At 45.9% G+C, this 19,505-nt stretch overlaps 1 protein-coding gene across 1 annotated transcript; it reads left to right on the forward strand.

The window, feature by feature from the left end:
• The first annotated feature begins 2,226 nt into the window (after positions 1–2,226).
• Positions 2,227–4,368, forward strand: LOC147736863 (uncharacterized). The gene has a single exon (XM_086953534.1). The coding sequence runs from the start codon at positions 2,291–2,293 to the stop codon at positions 3,887–3,889; it is 1,599 nt and encodes a 532-aa protein (XP_086809660.1). The 5' UTR covers positions 2,227–2,290; the 3' UTR covers positions 3,890–4,368.
• The last annotated feature ends 15,137 nt before the right edge of the window (positions 4,369–19,505 follow it).

Below are 19,505 nucleotides of genomic sequence, written 5' to 3' on the forward strand. Positions count from 1 at the left end.
CTGTGACAATTGTAGTAAGATGGACTGGGATATCTGTCACATTTGTGATGCAATAACCATTCTGCCAAACTCCAAATCAATCTTAAAGTCTGCAACCAATGTTGTATCAAAGAAAACCATAATGACAGGAAGGGGGCCTAGAAGCAGCTGTAGTCCCAGAGGCACCGGAAACGGAATCTGAGTTTGAGAGGGTGGACTGATAGCAAGTGCACCTTGGATCTGTTGTGGGTACGCCTGAGAAGCAGGGTGATTTTTAGAATCCTTTTATGTCCTTTGCTGATATTGCCTGACACCTGGACCCTCACCTTCCCTTCAGGCAGGCAGCCTTCAGGTGTTGTGCTTTCTAAGGCTCTGCTGCACTCTTGTAAAGGGTCAAATTGGTAACACCCTTGCAGCAAGTGCCCTTATGAGCCACAGTAATAAGATACAGTGCACACCAATACCCAGTAAAGGCCTGAAACAGACCCAAAATGGAGCATTTACCTACGTTTGCCTGCTCTGTTGGTACCTCATAAGTAGCGACCTGTGCCCTTCCTCCATGTATATGCCCCAGGGGAGGTTCTTTAATGACACTTGTGATCCTTGAAATGCCAAACATGGCCTCTCGACTATCAGACTTTCACCTGATGTCTGCTGTGTGCATCCAGTCACTTCCCTGCTTTAACTGTCAATGAACCCTGTTGAGGGAGTACACAGACATAAAGGTGTATGGAAGGTGATTACCAGGGAGTAAGGTGAAGCTGAATGTAAGAAATGCCCAAAGGTGTAAATGCTGCACTCCCCCTCAAGCAACGGACATGTTGTCCCACTCTGCCAATGGCTCATCCCCCCACAGAGTAGCATGCTGGCACCACACAGAAGACATTAAGTCAGATACACTTGTAAGGTAGAAAAGACAAAAAGCAGACCCGTATTGGCAGCAGAGATATCGCAGGTATATTACTGGCTGTGATGGAATCTCTATAATCAATGCTGCAATCTTCGCACAGATGATTGAACCAACCCCAGGAAAGTGGCAAAGATAACTTAACAAACAGAAAAGTAAAGGCAGGAGTTGGAACTTCAGCTGCTCCAGTGTGAACAGGAAAGTATTGTCAAGAAGAGTGGGAACGGAGCTACATTTCTTATATACTTCCTGGAGCGTTACCTTTATTATATACTTCCTGAAGAGTTTTCTTTGTCATTTAGTTCTCGAAAGGGTTGCTGCTGTTATACACTTCCCGAAACTGAAGTGACAGCAGCACATCCTGATCCATCTCTTTTTCCACAATCCCTTCTTGTTTAAATAAAATCTTGGCCATGTTGCATCTTCCTAACGCTGTACCTCTAGCGAGTGGGCACTCCATGTGTAGTCTTTCTGTACTAAGTTACTCTGTGAACACTGAAAAATCACCTCCTTTTCTGAAGTAAGTTTGAGTGACCTGTTCAATGGAAGATTTAGTTAAATATCTGTGTATGGTGAAATATCTCTTGGTAACTTTCATAAATGGTAAAGAAGAGATATCTTTTACAACTGGTTAAATAATGTGTATTCACATTCTCTTACATTTTCATTTAATAATTTTAAATCTCTTTACATCCAATAGGAAACCAGACTTGAATGCACACATGAGCGTGAATAATGACCGTAATCGTGCAAATCTGAAAAAAGCGGTTAGAAAAAATGAGCTCCAATATTCTGGGAAAGATCTGCACAGTCCAAGACTGAGGACCCCGAACATAACCTTTTAGATCCTGGAAGAAGCAGTCAGAGCAATTCAGTGGATCTAAGAGTCTGAGCTGTGCACATCTACGCAACAGGATAAAGAATGACCTCTAGAAAATTAAGGCAACAACACTGACAAACCGCCTCCTGTATAAACAGGCCTCCACCACCAGCTTTGATCATGCGTTTGGTATGAGGTGGATACAGCATTGCTCTGCTTCCTGTAATGATGGCAGACCACCATCCAGCGTGCTAGGTGTATTGTAAACTCTTTCTGTCCAAACCACATGAGCAAGAGAAAAATACAATGGCAGACAACTGAAGGGTAATGGAAAGAGAGGGTCTTTGATCTACAACAGACTGTCCCAATTTGCATCGACCAGAAGGAAGACTAATCTTTACCCATAGCGCACAAAACTATTATGCAATATAAAGACATACCCACCTCCAAAGAAGCTTTACTTGCCAAAATGATAATATATCTAGTTGATGAGTCTTGTATTTCATTGTGAAATCTGAAATCAACCATCCAAAATACCACACACATACCGGGAATGTGAGAATAACACAAGTGCTTTATCAACCATGTTATCCCCTCAGGAAACGCAGTCATGGGATGCAGACAAATATAAACCGGACCCAGAGACACCAACCAAGAAAGAAAAATCATACACATGCAGCAAGAGCTTTAGTTTGTCATTGTTACTAAAGAACCATAAGCAAACACACACAGGAGAAGCAACCTGCGATTGCAATGAATGTATGAAGAACTTTAGTCAGTTAACACTCCTAAAAGATCATCAGCGAACCCACACAGGGGAAAAATCATCCCATTGCAATGAATGTGGGAAGAACTTCAGTCAGTTATCACAACTCCAAAGACATCAGCGAACACATACTGGAGAAAAACCGTACCATTGCACTGAATGTGTGAAGAAATTCAGTCAGTTATTAGACCTCCAAGTACATAAACAAACACACACAGGGGAAAAAGCATACTATTGCAATGAATTTGGAACTAGTTTTAGTGATTCCTCAACTCTCGGGACTCATCAGCGAACACACACAGGGGAAAAACCATTCAAGTGCAGTGAATGTGTGAAGAGCTTCAGTCTGTTATCACATCTCCAGTCACATCAGCGAACACATACTGGGGGAAAACCATACCATTGCAATGAATGTGGAAGTAGTTTTAGTGATTTCTCAACTCTCAGGAGTCATCAGCGAACACACACAGGGGAAAAACCATTCAAGTGCAGTGAATCTGTAAAGAGCTTTAGTCGGTTATCACATTTCCAATCACATCAGCGAGCACATACTGGAGAAAAACCATACCATTGCAGTGAATGTGTAAAGAGCTTTAGTGGGTCATCAGAGCTACAAAAACATATTCGGACACACACTGGGGAAAAACCATTCCAGTGCAGTGAATGTATGAAGAGTTTTAGTAATTTATCAAACCTACAGAGACATCAGCGAATACACACAGGGGAAAAACCGTACCATTGCACTAAATGTGGAAGTAGTTTTAGTGTTTCCTCTAAACTCAAGATTCATCAGCGAACACACACAGGGGAAAAGCCATTCAAATGCAGTGAATGTGGAAGTAGTTTTAGTGTTTCCTCTAAACTCCAGATTCATCAGCGAGCACACACAGGGGAAAAGCCATTCAAGTGCAGTGAATGTGTGAAGAGCTTCAGTCTGATATCACATCTCCAGTCACATCAGCGAACACATACTGGGGAAAAACCATACCATTGCAATGAATGTGGAAGTAGTTTTAGTCATTTCTCCACTCTCAGAAGACATCAGCGAACACACACAGGGGAAAAGCCATTCAAATGCAGTGAATGTGGAAGTAGTTTTAGTCATTTCTCCACTCTCAGGAGACATCAGCGAACACACACAGGGGAAAAGCCATTCAAATGCAGTGAATGTGTGAAGAGCTTCAGTCTGTTATCACATCTCCAGTCACATCAGCGAACACATACTGGGGAAAAACCATACCATTGCAATGAATGTGGAAGTAGTTTTAGTCATTCCTCCACTTTCAGGAGACATCAGCGAACACACACAGGGGAAAAACCATTCCAGTGCAGTGAATGTATGAAGAGCTTTAGTCAGTTATCAAACCTACAGAGACATCAGCGAACACACACGGGAAAACCCGTACCATTGCACTGAATGTGTGAAGAGCTTCTGTCGGTTATCAACCCTCAGGAGCCACCAGCGAACACACACAGGGAAAAAACCATCACCACCCAGCCAGTGAGGAACAGCAACAAGACAACACATCCATCCTTATACATAACACACTACAGGGGTTTGCTCCAGGGTCAAACTCACTTTACTTTCACGTTAATAGCAACACGTTCTAAACTGGAGAATTTATATTTAGGAACAAGGGGTTTGTACGGCCATTAGTGGCATAATAAATTTGAAACCCAGTACTTTATAAATCTGTATTAATGATACATATCCAAACACCACCAATGTATGGACATCCAAGAGACTTTAAAAACCACACCACTGAGGTGTGTCCAGCATCCAACTCAATTTACTTCAAAGTTAACATGAACTAAATTATGATACAGCAAGAGCAGTCGCGATGCTATGAAATGTACACATTGATTTGTTTTTAGATACGTAATAAAACAACACATTTTTTTAATTCATGGTATTTGACTGCTGAGTGCATTTAAATGTGATTTATTCCCTAAACTATAAAGATAATTTGTTATGTCAGCAAGAAGCCTAGTTTATTTGGCAATAGAGGGGTCAAATCTCGACAGCATGACTGCTTTCAGCTGGGATTCTGGCGCAGGTTGTATCAGAGGAGACGATTCTCCCCAGTGTGCCTTCTCTTAGAGTGAGAAGCGGTTCTTTGCTTGAGATGGTTCTACCTCTCCTTCTTTGTTAATGAAGAGAGAAGTGCTACCAGTGATGCTGAGATCTGGGATTCACTCCTGTTTTGGGAACTTATTCAGTCGTGTTTACCCAATCAATACCTGATTTATTTAGGAAAGCTAAAATATGTCTGTATCTTGGCAGTCCTCTTGTTAATAATCCATAAAATACAACAGGGATTTAAACATGAATTTGTCAAATACAAAATTGTCTTTTTTTTAAGGTTCTTATATAGCGCTGCTTTATCTAATAATGTCTGATGGGTTTTCTTCGAGCCCTTTCTTCTTCGGAAGAAGTTTTCCATTGACAGACCCAATGGGATTTCCGATTAAAGGCTGACAATCTGTCCAACTCTTAACAGGGCTGATGGGTGGGCCGTTGGTTTGGCTGGTTTAAAGCCATTTTTGATAGAGTGCCCTGAATCCAGCCCATCTTTCTTTAGTAATTTTTCTATTTTGAGTTGCATTTGAAGACTGTCCCGCTCATTTATAGTTTGACAGGGGTCCACAGTCTGCCAGAGTAACAGATGTAACAACTTCCAGTACCCCGTTGGACTACCGTCTACCATATTTAGCGATCTCCACCAACCTGGCCATCCCTGTGTCTTTAGAGGAGCAACAGGAGCTCCTCTAAAACCACCTAAAGTTTGCTGAGTTGCTGCCATTTTTCACACGGTTGCCCAACAGACTTTTTGGTATTGCTCCTAAAGTGAGCGTTTGCGGAGGCAGTTGAGCGCAGAGTGTGCAGATCACAGACCGTTGGAAGCACGAGCACGAGAAGCACGAGTGAGAGGACGTCCTCGGCTCCTCCGCCTCTCCCAGCTGAACTTCTGCCTGCTGTACCCTGCCTGTACCCTGCCCCCCCCCCTGTAGTGAGGTGCGGAGCACGAGGGGTGCGAGCGCAGGAGGCCGCCTGAGCCCACAGTTTGCTTAGCAGCTGCGCCGGCAAAAAAAACGGGAGTGGCCCGGTAGCGGCGGGAGCCGCTGCGAGGCGATCCAGACGGCTGGAGGCAGGCAGCTGGGGCAGTGGAAAGCCTGGGAGAAAGTTGGAAAAACTTTGAGGCAGCCTGGAAGGCACTGAGGGGCTGCAACCATGGTTTGTTTGGGGCGGAGTTACAACGGGAGACAGCGCAAAGCCAGCGCCTGAGGAGCAGGAACACTGAGGGGTGTCTGTGCTTTGCGTGAGCCCCGCTTACCCCCATCATTCCCTTGGTCTACCGGTCTACCGCCTCCTCTGTGCCCCCAATAGGCTCGGTGCCAGGTGCCGCTGTGCTTTGCGGATTAGACGGACTGGCTTTGGCAGGGCGGACTAAGAAGCCCAGAAGAAGAAGCAGCAGCGGAAGGGGCAGGGGTTGGACGGGCAGGAGATCCACGCCCTGCGGCAGCCACGGGGCAGGGGAGCCAGAACAGCCGCCCAGTGGGCACTAGTGGGCCCCAGGAGTTGGGGCAGCGTGACGCCAACGCCACTCCCGCACGACACTCGCTACCGCAATAGAGAAGACACGGTGGTGAGCGGAGGGAGCAAGGCTTTGTAGCCCACTGGGAGCCAGGAAAACGGGGAGCCAGGTGCCAGGAGACGGGGGTAAAACCACCAGAGAGACAGTGCGCGACAGCACCTGTGGACCCAGGACTTCGGGTACCCGAGAGAGCCAGTGTACCGAGCCAAGGAAAACAGCGTGAAGTAGTGCGTGATTCCCAGTGGAGCAAAGCTGAAAGTGACAGAGCCTTACCGCGACGAGAGGAGCACGCAGAGCCATCGGGCAGAGCCGTGAGGTGAACAGCAGTGTTGTGGGTGGTCTAGGAGCGCCGCTAACCACCATTGGACTCCAGCCCCCAACAGCACCAGGGGCGATGCGCCCGTGACGCGTGGGGAGCGCCAGGAGGCGCTGAAAAGGAGATGCCCCCTCTCGCTTCGCGAGTCGCGCGCGGGAAGTGCCCGGGAGAAGCCCGGGACAAGGGCGGGACAGTCTTAGACAGTCCGTGACTGGACTGGGCCACTCCCTTTGTCTCACTAGGAAGGTTAATATATTTTACTATTAATACCTTCCTCCCTGGGTGAATGTAAATTGGAGTATCTCGCTCTCCGCGTACGACTTGTATGTTCTAGTACCAGTGCCTTGGTATCCTTATCTCTGCCTAAGCCAATATGTAATCTGATACTGTCTGCGACCCTGTTGGGCCATTTATATACCGGTAATGTAGGAGACCATGCTAGCTATTCTTCTTGCTAATCGGGGCGAGTCACTACGCAGTATTTAACATGCCAAAAAACATGTCAAAAAAACCGCCCCAAGATAACACAAAAACCATAGACAATTATATGGTCCAGGTGGTTGCCAAAATTAACAACGAAAGGAGACAGTCATTGGGTCTAAGTCAGTCTCCCAACTTACAGCTATTAAGCCCAACCCAAAGTCCCCAGAGTCAGCTTCCACAGCACTTGATGTCCCTACTGATCTGATAGGCACTACGGTTCACTCAAGCCAAAATCATGCTGACCAAAACAGTCTTATGTTGGACGATGTAGTAAATATAGTGCTATCAGATCCAGAAAATAATATTGACTCTGATCACGAGATTAAGGCACACAAATCTGACAACCCTTCAACTCCCGAACAGGAAATTCGACCTGCAAGAACACGTAGAAAAGCCCAGCAAAAACGGACAGGTCTACGCTCGGGAAATAGGAAAAAAAGAGCAACTCCTACAGGGAAAAACAAGGTCAAAACCCCCGAAGATGGAGATGACCATGATCATGATAAAAGCTTCAGAGATGATGATCTGCTCCAGAAGATAGCTGACATTATAGACTCTAAAATTAAAACCATAATCAAACCTCTAGTTGCTAAGATCGACAAATTAAATGCCGAGGTAAAAAGAATGAGTGGTCTTCAGTCTAAGGCTGTGGATGGGGTTGACAAGCTAACAACTCTGGTGACAAAGCCGGGACATTCATCTGAGAATAATGTGAGGAGCTCCATACAAAAGGGGAGTGGGCTGACGCTCCCTGTTTGTGCCGCCCAAAATCCATTAATCTCTACAAACCAGTCCGTGGCTACTGACGGTGTACCAGCAATAATAAACATCCCGCCAGTAACATGCCAGGAAACGGACCCCCTCCAATTCATTGAAGAAGCTTCTCCAGTGGTATTAGTGCTGGCTAACGTTCCTCCACCAACGGATGGACAAACGGAATCGCCAGCATCCTTGTCCAGTAAGGCACTGCACTGGTTAACGGGAAACATGCAGATGGCACCAGGAGGCAAGCAACAGCTTGCATGCGAAATTAAGTCAGTGAAAAGGGTCGCTTGGATCGGGAATCGACCGAAAAGGTTTAAAGGAGACTGTGTCATAGTGACTTTTTTTCATCCGGCTGTTTTACCCAATGTCTTAAACCATATCTTCCCCCCACAAAGAAGATCTGGGACTGTTGTCCCCCTCACCCTTAAATTTTTCTATGGGGAACAACAAAATGTAACATTTCCTAAGACCCCGGGACCTGTGTGGAATATTGTGAGAAACAACAGAGGAATAAAGGTTCCATCTAACGAATGGAGTATGGTCCTAGGAAATAGATATGAAGCTCTATCAGGGCTAAATGATTGCGATTGACTGGGTAATTGTAATTCTGCTTTTCCCCTCCCTCTGGTGAACAAGCGGTGGGAGACTCGAAAGTACAGACAAACGTTGAGACTGCCGATACATTGATAAATGCTAGTAACATACAGGCCGACCTGGGTGCTATAAGAAATGATCATCACCCGATTGGCCAACTTGACCACATTGTTGATAGTGACCAAAATGTAAATTTATCCCTAAATCTGACTGTAAGTGGGAACAACACAAATGAATATTATCTTCCCCAATCCAGAAGTATAAAACTCAACAACGACAATGTGCATGCCCGATTTATTTTAATGTCATGGAATGTTGCAGGTTTAAAGAGTAAAATTCCATCACAGGATTGGTTAACTTTCCTGGACCTAAAGGATATAATCCTTTTCCAGGAAACTTGGCAGCTAGATCCAGAACCCATTCAAGGTTATATGCATTTCTATGTCTCAGCTATACCGAGTTTAAGGGGAAGGCCCAAAGGTGGCCTGGTGACATGGGTCAAACAGAACAGTGAATATTCAGTTTTTCAATTGGCCACTAACAGTCCTGATATATTGTTGGTCAAATTACAGCGACCCCATTGCAAGGATCTTTTTATCTTTAATATTTACTCGAGGGGATTACCAGGTGGCAAACCTACTGAGGCGGTTGACCAGCTAGACTCTCTTTTAAAACAATATTGTTTGAACGCTAATGTTATTGTTGGAGGTGATTTTAATTGTTGTTTTTAACCACTTGATAATCAAGATGTAGACCTCACGATAGAAGAGGACTATAGGAGACTTTCCTTTATACCTATCAAAAAGTGGTCCGAGGCTGCACTACAATTAAAAGTTTTATGTGTAGAGTATGGGTTACGGGCCACTAATGGAAGAACGGGCTCGGATAAACATGGTGCCCCTACTTTTACTAATGGCACTTCACATAGTCGCATTGATTATATTTTGATTAATAAAGAGAACTGGGCTAGTGTTGATGATATGTGGATTGAGCTAAGGGTTGAAAGTGACCATGACCCATTAATTTTGACTTTTAAATTGTTTGACCTATCGAAAGGAAACGAATTGAGAGAAAATGTTCAAATAACTCTCTCAAATGACAACAGACGCATCAGATGGTCAAATTGTGCATCTAATGAGGAAAGTATAACAGCCATGAGGGACTTAACAACTCAGGCCATTAGTGAACTAAGAAGTAAATACACTATGGACACTCCGATATCTGAAATAACTGTGATCCATGATGAATTTTTTAATAGATTGAAATCCTTTTTTGTAAAAAAAAGTTACTAAAAAGCAGTGTAGACCAATAAGGTAGGAAGATCAGTGGTACGATAAATCCTGCAGGGTTGCCTATAGGGCCCTATCCGATGCAGTAAAAACAAAAGATAAAAACAAGATAAGGGACGCCCGAGTCATGTATAAAAAAATACAAACTAGAGCAAAGGGGGACTGGGAGGAAGGCTACTGGAGGGATCTCCTAAAAGCTAGCAAAGAAAGATCTATGACCTCCTTCTGGAACATTGTTAAATGGGGAAGGGGGGCTAAAAGAGGTGAACCCATGAACCATGTGTCACCAGAAGCATGGGTCTCTCATTATTCGATCCAGTTTGCTGCTGAGGATAGAGATGAAGAAGAGTGTGTGGCTTTCGTAAACTCCTCCACGAGCCACTTAGTCTTTACCAAAGCTGATGTCCTAAAAATATTAAATAACATACCCAAAGCTAGAGCCCCAGGTTTGGATTCTGTCCCTGCAGACTTGTTTATACATGATAAAGACCTATGGGCTACCTATATCCAGCTGTTAGCCAATGGTATTGCGAAGGGCTCGCCTATACCTGAGACTTGGAAGGGAGCCGAGATAATCCCCATCTTTAAAAAGGGGGCATGCTCGGACACAGGTAATTATAGGCCTATTAGCCTGATCGCATGTATGCAAAAAGTTTTGGCAAGGCTCTTACTGCAGCGCATTCATGGTTGGATAGAGGAACAGGACATATTGTCACCCTTGCAAGCAGGTTTTCGTAGTCACACTAGTACCATTGATCAAGTTTTTAGATTTGTTTTAATATATTGGCGTGTAGTTCTCCTTGGGGGAGGGATGCTTTTTGCAGCTTTTGTTGATTTAAAATCAGCTTTTGATTTAGTTCCTCGCCCCAAGTTGTGGAACATCCTACAAGAACAGGGTATTCCAAATGAAATTTTGTCCTTACTAATTAGAATGCATGAGAATAATTTTGCACAAGTTTGTTGGAATCAGCAGGGTAGCGTTACCGATAAATTTCCTATTGAAAAGGGAGTACGCCAAGGTTGCGTACTAGCCCCAACGCTCTTCTCACTGTACATCGACAGGGTGATCAGGTACTTCGAACAACAACCTACAGATGCCCCAAAGTTGGCCGGAAGACTGATCCCCCTGTTGATGTTCGCGGACGATACCCTGCTGATATCTAAGACCCAACAGGGACTACAGAGGGCCATTGGAGTTTTTGAATCGTTTTGTGCAGACCATGGTCTTGTTATCAATACAAGTAAAACAAAATTTATGGTCTTGCACAAACGAAGACACATCAGAGGGAAGGCTATTATGGACGGGGTCCAACTTGAGCAGACCCAGGTCTTTAAGTACCTCGGTATTACCCTGTCGTATAACCTAGACTGGAAACAACACATTAACGAGCTAGCTACAAGGCATGCCCAATTGACAGGAGCCCTTATTAAGGAATTATTTTCCTCACATTCTAAACCTATTAGTCCGGTTTTAAAAATTTACAACGCAAAAGTTGGAGCGGCAGTTCTTTATGGGGCAGAACTTTGGGGGCCTAGTAATCTCACAAAGCTGGCGGTAGCACAAAATAAATTTCTCCGCAACATTACTGGGCTACCAATGTCAACCCCTTTGCTACCTCTAAATTATGATCTGGGATTTCACAGCTTTGAGGATATGGCCAGGTACAGATCAGTTGCCTACTGGAGGAGGTTATGGGTAACTCCAGAACTCTCTCAGTACGCCCAAGGCTTCCTTGAAGTTAGAACCCAGGACACAAGTCACAAAATAGCATGGATGAGAGAGGTTAAAACTATTATAGGGCTATGGGATTATCCCAATTGTGGGATGACCCTGTAAGTAATGCTTTCCCACCCAAAAAAGTACTTCGAGATCTGTATTGGTCCATGATTGAGACTAAGTGTTTTGGAAGTCGTATTGATCGATCTTTTACTAACGACTTTCTAGAACTCAAGCATGCACCGGCCCTAGAATCTTATTGGGACTGGATCACCATCCCAGGGGACCGGAAGAGGTACCACCAAATGAGGGTGGGGACACTACCATTAAATGCCCTAACTGAAAAATGGTACAAGAACCAAATTACAAGGTGCCCCTTTTGCTCTGATCATAAGGAAAACATTGGACATGTGTTGTTTGCTTGTCCCGAATATAGCGCTCCTAGACGATCATGGCTAAAACCGATTTGTGCCCAGTTGGGCTTAAAAACAGCAAATGAGGCTGCTAGGATTTTAAGAACTGATACCTCCCAGCCTGTTGTTATAGCCATGTCGAAATTTCTCCATTGGATGTGGATAATTCGGGCACGTAAAATGAGCTTGGAGTAACTCTAGGGATTGTCACTATATGCTGCTATTCAAATTTGCACATTGTATTTAGTAAGTGACACACTATGTATACTGCATAAGTAACTGATATATTTTGCATTGATGAATTTTGCTTCTATAACTGTTTTTATCATTGTTTTAACATTTATATTTAAAAATATGTAAATATGTAAATAGGATGATTTAGGTCGATATATTATTTTTAGATTAGATTGAAATGATTCATTGTGGATACTGTATTCTTGTGGGGTGTGGGTGGTAACAACAACCTTTTTTTTAAATTGTAAAATGTCTTTTTATGATTGAAAAATATCGAATAAAGACTAATTTGAATTTGAACGTTTGCTTTTTGTAAAACCAATAAATAATGTACTTGATACACTGAGAGCTTTCAACAAGGGAGTCTAGGTAATTGTTCCTAGATTTATTCTGTTTGAGACTGGCAGTCTTTTCATTGTGTTCTTGAAGAGAAACAAGTAGGTCAGAATGCCTTCCATAAGGAGGGCGGACGGTCTGATGTACTTACACCAACGGCCCCAGGTTTTTGGGTCATTGGTGTGAGGGTTCCTGAGGTTCTTACCTCTGTTCAAACAGAGGGGAACATTCTTAGCTTCTTCTCACCAACCTCCAAAATTCTCCAATTTGTTTTTATAATTCTTTTAATACAATTTGCTAATGGATTATACATGAGAACCACAGCCCTGCTTTCTTCTCTTACTCATGCATTAGGGATCAGGAGGTTGTCTCTATGATTCTTGGCCTCTTCTTCACCTTCTTTAGTCCTTCTGGCATAACCTCTTCCACCAATTTATCCTTGAAGGATTCCTCTTGTTTTATTAAAGAGCCTTATTCGAACAGTTTCTCCAAATTTGTAAAACTGTTAAAAGTGGAGATTCTTCCTAAGAGACCTTGGTTGGAAGTTTGTCAGGTGTTGTGTAAAACCAGTGTGCATTTCTCCAAGGCTGTGCTGTGGAATCAAATATTGTATAAAAGCAGTGTGCAGCTCTCTTTGGCTGCAAAAGGACTTAAGTAAAGCCATTGTCTCTCCATACACTTGCTGCTGACTGCGGCATCATAGTGTACACCTTCTACCTGGGATCCTATTGATTTGCTGCTGACTGCAGCGCTGTAGTGACCACCTTCTACGTGGGATCCTAACTGTTTCTCACCATCATTACGAGACGCAGGAACTGCAGAAAGAAGGGCCTGAGGATTCACTAATAATGTGTTGGTATTAAAATGTTACAGATCACAATGCCCAGTCACAAGAAGTCAAATTGATGCGCTCAATTAAAAGCTGTGGCTCTGTCTGTTTTGGCAAATATCTTAAGCTACCGATCGTCTTCATCTAAGTCTTACAGAATGGTGAACACACGCAGATCGACCATTGTATACACCACACGTTATTGATGGGAAACCTGTGTGGGAGAATCCATTAATTCGACTGTTTAAAATGGAATAAGGATAAGCATACCTCCTTTACTGACATATCAGATGTTATGATGTGGTAACGTAGTCTTTATTGTGTTAAATGCCTGGCCTGAGAATCCCTATCTCTCTCTGATAGGTCCACCATCAAGTCTAATTGACCATGCTTTTGCGTTTCAGACAGCAATCCTTTTGATGCGTTGGCTGGGCAGTGTTCTCCTGGAATTCTGTTCTCAATTTCCAGCTATACAAAACATTTTTAACACCAGTGGATTATCCTGCCTTTCCTGAGCGACCAAATTCTCTGTGTAGCTACTTGTCTCAAAGATTAGGAAGCTTGAACATCTGGTCTCAAAATGCTTATTTAATTTAGGAAAATGCATTGTCCTATATCCTAAAGCACATATATTTCATTAGAACAATCTTCAATCCCAAAAATACAAATACATATATTACCTAAACATTGTTTACATGATTATATGGTTATCACAGACAATATTATTTTCCTAAATAGATAACTAGACACACAACTGTTGCAAACTCCCAACACCCTATCCTGTCTGTGTTTGGCCGATATGCAGCATGTCATTATCTTTTAGAGAACTCATGAATGTTTCAATTCATCTAAACAATAACTTTGCCACCACAGAAGGTGACACACGTCTGTTACCAGCTCCATGATATCTGCCTTTCAAGGTCTGACAGTGAATGTGAAAAATATACACGTAGTCTAGTTTGACATTTATTTATCATGCTAGTTCATAGCAGTTATGTCTCAGATTAATGGGAAGTCCCCCAATGTAGAGTAAAAGTCAGTGGTTAACACTATATTTAACCGCTTCCACGACTACTACTCCCACTTATACAAAAGTTCTCACAGCCGCAAAATAGATAGGATTGCAGACTATCTGTCACCCCTCCTGCTTCACACCTTGAGGCGGGCGAGGCAATAACAGAACAGGAAATCAGGAGGGCGGTCAAGGCCATGGCACAGGAGAAAATCCCAGGCACCGACGGACTACCCCAGGAATTCTATGCCACATACTTTGCAGAACTAGCGCCTAGATTAGCGGAACTACATGGGAAGGAGGTAGTCTACCACAGACAACACGGGGCGGTAATGATCCCCCTGCTCAAGCCCGACAAGATCCCAACAGAGTGCAAAGCATACTGACTGCTGTCGATGCTAAATTTAGATTTTAAAATCCTAAGTAAGATATTGGCCACCAGACTGTTACCACATTAGACCTCCTTGGTCCATCCCGACCACGCAGGATTCATTCCTAGCAGAAATACAATCCTCAACAGCAGGCGTCTTTTCACAGTCCTACAACAGGGTACAGAAGTGGCCTGAAAGGAGCAATCTTTGCTATCGATATTGAGAAAGTATTCAATAGTCTCGAATGGGAATTTTTGTATGCTGTGCTCACATGAATGGGACTTGGACAAGGGTTTGTCCAGTGGGTTAAAATACTGTATCAGGACCCAGTAGCGAGGGTCTGCATGGGCCGCACCATTTCAACACAATACCGGTTGGAGATCGGCACAAGACAGGGCCCCCCCCCCCCTTTTATTTGCTCTAGTGATAGAGCCACTTGAGTGCATAGCACACTCAAGGACGCCCAATGAGGGTATTTGGCTATCTGATCAGACACACCACATTGCATTGTATGCAGACAATCTCCTGCTATTTCTAAAAGACACCGTTACAGCTTTAAGGGGGCCCGGTGCATGATGGATGAGTTCAGAAACCTTTCTGGACTATGGGATAACTGGCAGAAGTCGTGACTCTTTCCTGTGACAAGGTATACTCCACCCCCTATGGGACTGGTGGACCTGCAGTGGGAGCCGCGCTGTTTTCGGTACCTAGGTGAGCAAGTATATCACAACCTCACTGATGTTCAGGAGGGGAATGAGGGGGGCCCTACGATCACTGAAAAGTTGTATGACTCTCTGGGGAATGCTATCCTCGTCGGTAGCGGAGCAAATTTCCTTACTGAGAATGATAGCTCTGCCCCGACTGCTATATTTCTTCACCACCCTATCAGTGTGGATCCCCAGTGCATGGTTTTGCCCCCTTCGACTCTCTTATTTTAGCCTTCATCTGGGGGCCCGGCAGAAACAGAGTGGCCTGGACCACGCTGAGGAGGGCGCAGGGGGAGGGAGGATTAGCGGTGCCGGATATAGAGAACTATTACCTGGCAGGACAACTCCAACGCTTCACGCAATGGGTGGCAGGCAGTCTAGATCCTGAACAGTGAAATCCCCCATTCACCCCGAAAGAGCGGATGTCATGAGACATTAATGGGCACCATTAAGCAGCGAAAGATAAGCTCCTCAGAACACAGAGTGATAAGGAGCTTCTGGGCCAGATGTTTCCAAAGGACAAAAACCAAACGTCCTTACTCCCCAGAGATGTCAGTGGTATTACTAGAGGTGCTCCCACATGGGGGCCATTGGAGGGGGTTAGAGGAGTCGTCGCAAGCAGAAGTCACTAAAATAGGGGCCCTATATGGCGACGGGGAACTATTTACATTCACTCCACATGTGAATACTTAAGCCTAGCCGGAGGCGTCATAATGACGATATTGTGCCTTAATTGAGCCATTCCACGACACCACTGGAGGGACTGAGGGCTAAGTGGGAAGCAGACTTTGGGACTCATATGGAGGATAAGGATTGGGAAATGCACTCCTCCGGGCCACTAAGGTATCCCGTAATGCGCGATTCCAGTTAATTCGTTTTTACACCCTGCATAGAACGTACATCACACCAGACAGAATCAATCGCTATTTCCACCGAGATGATGCGAGCTGCCCCCGCTGTCAGGAGATAGGAGCTAACTACATCCACATGATGTGGAGCTGCCCACGGCTGGAAGGGTACTGGCAAGAAGTGATTAGGGAAACAGCGTGCATCACAGAGAAGGAGATATCATGCACGCCAAGCCATGTGCTGTTCAACCTGTTCCCCCCACTACGCCAGGACCAAAGTCACGGCGAAGTTCCAGGATCTAGCATATATACTAGCAAAGCGCAAACTAATAAGCCAATGGAAGGCCCCAGCGGGTCCTGGGGTGCTCAGCTGGATGCGGGAATTGGAGAAGTGGACGGGCTGCGAACATAGAATACTGCTTCGGAATGCACAACGAGTCATAGGCAGACCGGAGAGAGGTCAGGCTTGGGGCGCTCTAGTAGACGACCTGAAGAATGTAGACCAAGAATCCACTCCCAGCACCCCACAGGCCAGGTCTCAACCGGTTAGCCCTAATAACTAGGAAGAGGAGGGGGTGATGAGGCATCATAAACCGACCGTAGCACCCTAACATCTATAGATCTGAAGGTTTGCGTGAGTCTGGCCTCAGGTGTGGCATACGGAGTGTGAGACCCAGACCACACATGCGGCGGGAGTCAAAAGCGACAGGTTAGTCGACAGCAGTTAGGAAAAAAACGGTCTGACATGGCCAGTACATATATTTAAAAATAGGTTAACCTGTTGCAATACAAATCTGTAAAGAAATATAATAAGGAAATTGGCTTTAAATGGTTGAAAGAAACATATGTATCTAGGATGTACATCTGTCAATGACATACAGTCACAGGGAGAGCTGACCTCGCGGCACCTCTGTGACTTGGTGCCTTGTTATGGTGCTTTTTTGATGGGTGCCTCTTTGCCTGTTTTTTATTTTTCTTTATCTATCTTTCCTGTTGTTCTGTTGTGGCCTCTGTCCACGGTCCCCTGTGCACGGTTGTTCCTGCCGCTGCTGCCCCTGTGGCTCCTCCCCCCTGCCAGTTTCCTGCTCCCGCCTCCCAGCTGCGCTTCTCTCCCCCTTTCCTATTTAATGGCGGCCTCTGCGAGGGTGCGCGAGCAAGACCCTTGACCTCCTGACCAGGGACCTGCTCTCTCGCCCAGCAGTTCCGCTGTTGTGCCGCCACCGCTGACCCCACGTCACCTCTACCAGTAGGTGTTTGAGGCCTCTGTCTGCCTCTCTGCTTGTGTCCGTTTTTGTGCTGTCCTTGTCTGTGTCTTTTATTACTGTGCCATGGTGTCTTGTTATTGCGCTTTTTTGATTTGTGCTTCTCTGCCTGGTTTTTATTTTTCTTTATCTGTCTTGCCTGTTATTCTTTTGTGTCCTCTGTGCACAGGTTTTTCCAGCCGCTGCTGCTGCTGTGGCCCCTCCCTCCTGCCAGTTTCCTGCCCCCGCCTCCCAGCTGCGCTTCCCTTCCCTATTTAATGGCGGCCGCTGCGAGGGACCACGAGCAAGACCCCTGACCTCCTGGCCAGGGACCTGCTCTCTTTCCCAGAAGCTCTACTGTCCTGCCGCCGCCACTGACCCCACTTCACCTCTGCCAGTAGCTGTTTGAGGCCTCTGTCTGCTTCTCTGCTTGTCTGTTTTTGTGCTGTCCTTTTCTGTGTCTGTTATTACTGTGCCCTGGTGTCTTGTTATTGTGCTTTTTTGATTTGTGCCTCTTTGCCTGATTTTTCTTTTTCTTCACCTGTCTTTCCTGTTGTTCTGTTGTGTCCTCTGTGCCCGGTTTTTCCCACTGCTGCTGCCCCATGGCCCCTCCCCCCTGCTGGTTTCCCGCCGCTCACACCTCCCAGCTGTGCTTCCCTCCCCCTCCCCTATTTAACGGCGGCCGCTGCACAACAAAGGCGTGCCAAAGGCAAGGCCGCATGCACCCGTACGCGACCCGTCCGTATCCAGCGCCAGAGTCCTTGGATATCCAGCCACGCACCGCTACAACAGAGCAGCTTTCGTTGCACTTAACCCCAGCAGGAACAAGTGTCAGCTGTCCTCGTCAAACACCATCACTGCTACCAGACCTTCACCTCCATCCGTACCCCTACGGCCACCGCACCCACGTTGTACGCCAATACCACCGAAGTCCTGAGGTGCATCCTCCTCAACATGCGCTCCATGCATTGCCATGCCATAGAGATCTGGACTTCATTGACACCCTCTCACCAGACATCACCTTTTTCACAGGGACCTGGACCGCCCCGACATCGCCTCCGCCATCCCTGACGAATACAAGATCAAGAGGAAGGACCGCCCCAACAGCCCAGGAGGAGGACTTGCTATCATACACAAGAACTCCCTCTGACTCACGACCTTGAGTTCGAGCAACCGCCTGCCCACCACCGAACCCCTCCATTTCAAGATCCAGGCCAACCCCAGAAGGACCCTAAGAAGCACCCTCAGCTACAGACCTCCTGGACCTCGAACTGCGTTCACCACCACCTTCGTCAACCTCATAGCAGCCCACGAAATTGCCTCCACGGACTACATACTCATCGGAGACCTCAACTTCCACCTCGACAACATCAGCGACCCCAACTCTGCCACCCTCCTGGACAACCTCAACAACCTCGGACTGAAACAACTTGTCACCACCTCCACCCACAAGACAGAACACACCCTCGACCCCATCTTCATAGGAGGTAACAACATCCACTTCAGCCACCCATGCAAGCCCCATGTACGGACCACCACTGCGTACACTTCCACGTCGACAAATCCACGGCATCCAAACCTGCACCGCAACCTACAGGAAGAAACTGGAGCGAAATTACTGAGGAGCAGCTAAACTCCACCCTCAACCGCGATACCTACGCCACCTCGACCAACGACAACCTTGCTTCCAAAGAAATCCACAGATCTCCAACTACGCAGACAAGCTTGCACCCCCACCTATCCCCAACAAACAGAGCCCCAGAAAAGCCACCTGGTTCACCGCCGACCTCCAAGAATCCAGATGCACATGCAGATGCCTCAAGAAGAACTGGAGAAACAGCAACTCCTCAGAGGTCTGCATCACCTACAAGAACACCATGACAGAATACCACCAATGCTTCAGATCCACGAAATCTACCTTCATCCAGAACAAGATCCTCGCCAATTCCAGCAGCTCCAAGGAGCTCTTCAGCATCATCCAGGAATTCAACAAACCACCCAACAAAACCACGGATATCACCCCCTCCCAGGACCTCTGCAGCAAGCTTGGGTCCTACTTCCATCGGAAAATCAAGGGTCTCTACGACAACTTCAGCGACCAGACACCCTATCCCGAAACCACTCCCCCCTCCAGCAATGCCAGCCAGCCCACCATCTCCTCCTGGACCGCAGTCACCACTGAAGACACCGCATCGACCATGAAAGCATCCACTCGGGAGCCCCCATGGACTCCTGCCCACACACATTTTCCACAGAACTGCCACCAGCATCGCTGCGAAACT

Source organism: Lissotriton vulgaris, chromosome 1_2, assembly GCF_964263255.1.
Source record: "Lissotriton vulgaris chromosome 1_2, aLisVul1.2, whole genome shotgun sequence".
NCBI classification, from domain to species: Eukaryota; Metazoa; Chordata; class Amphibia; order Caudata; family Salamandridae; genus Lissotriton; species Lissotriton vulgaris.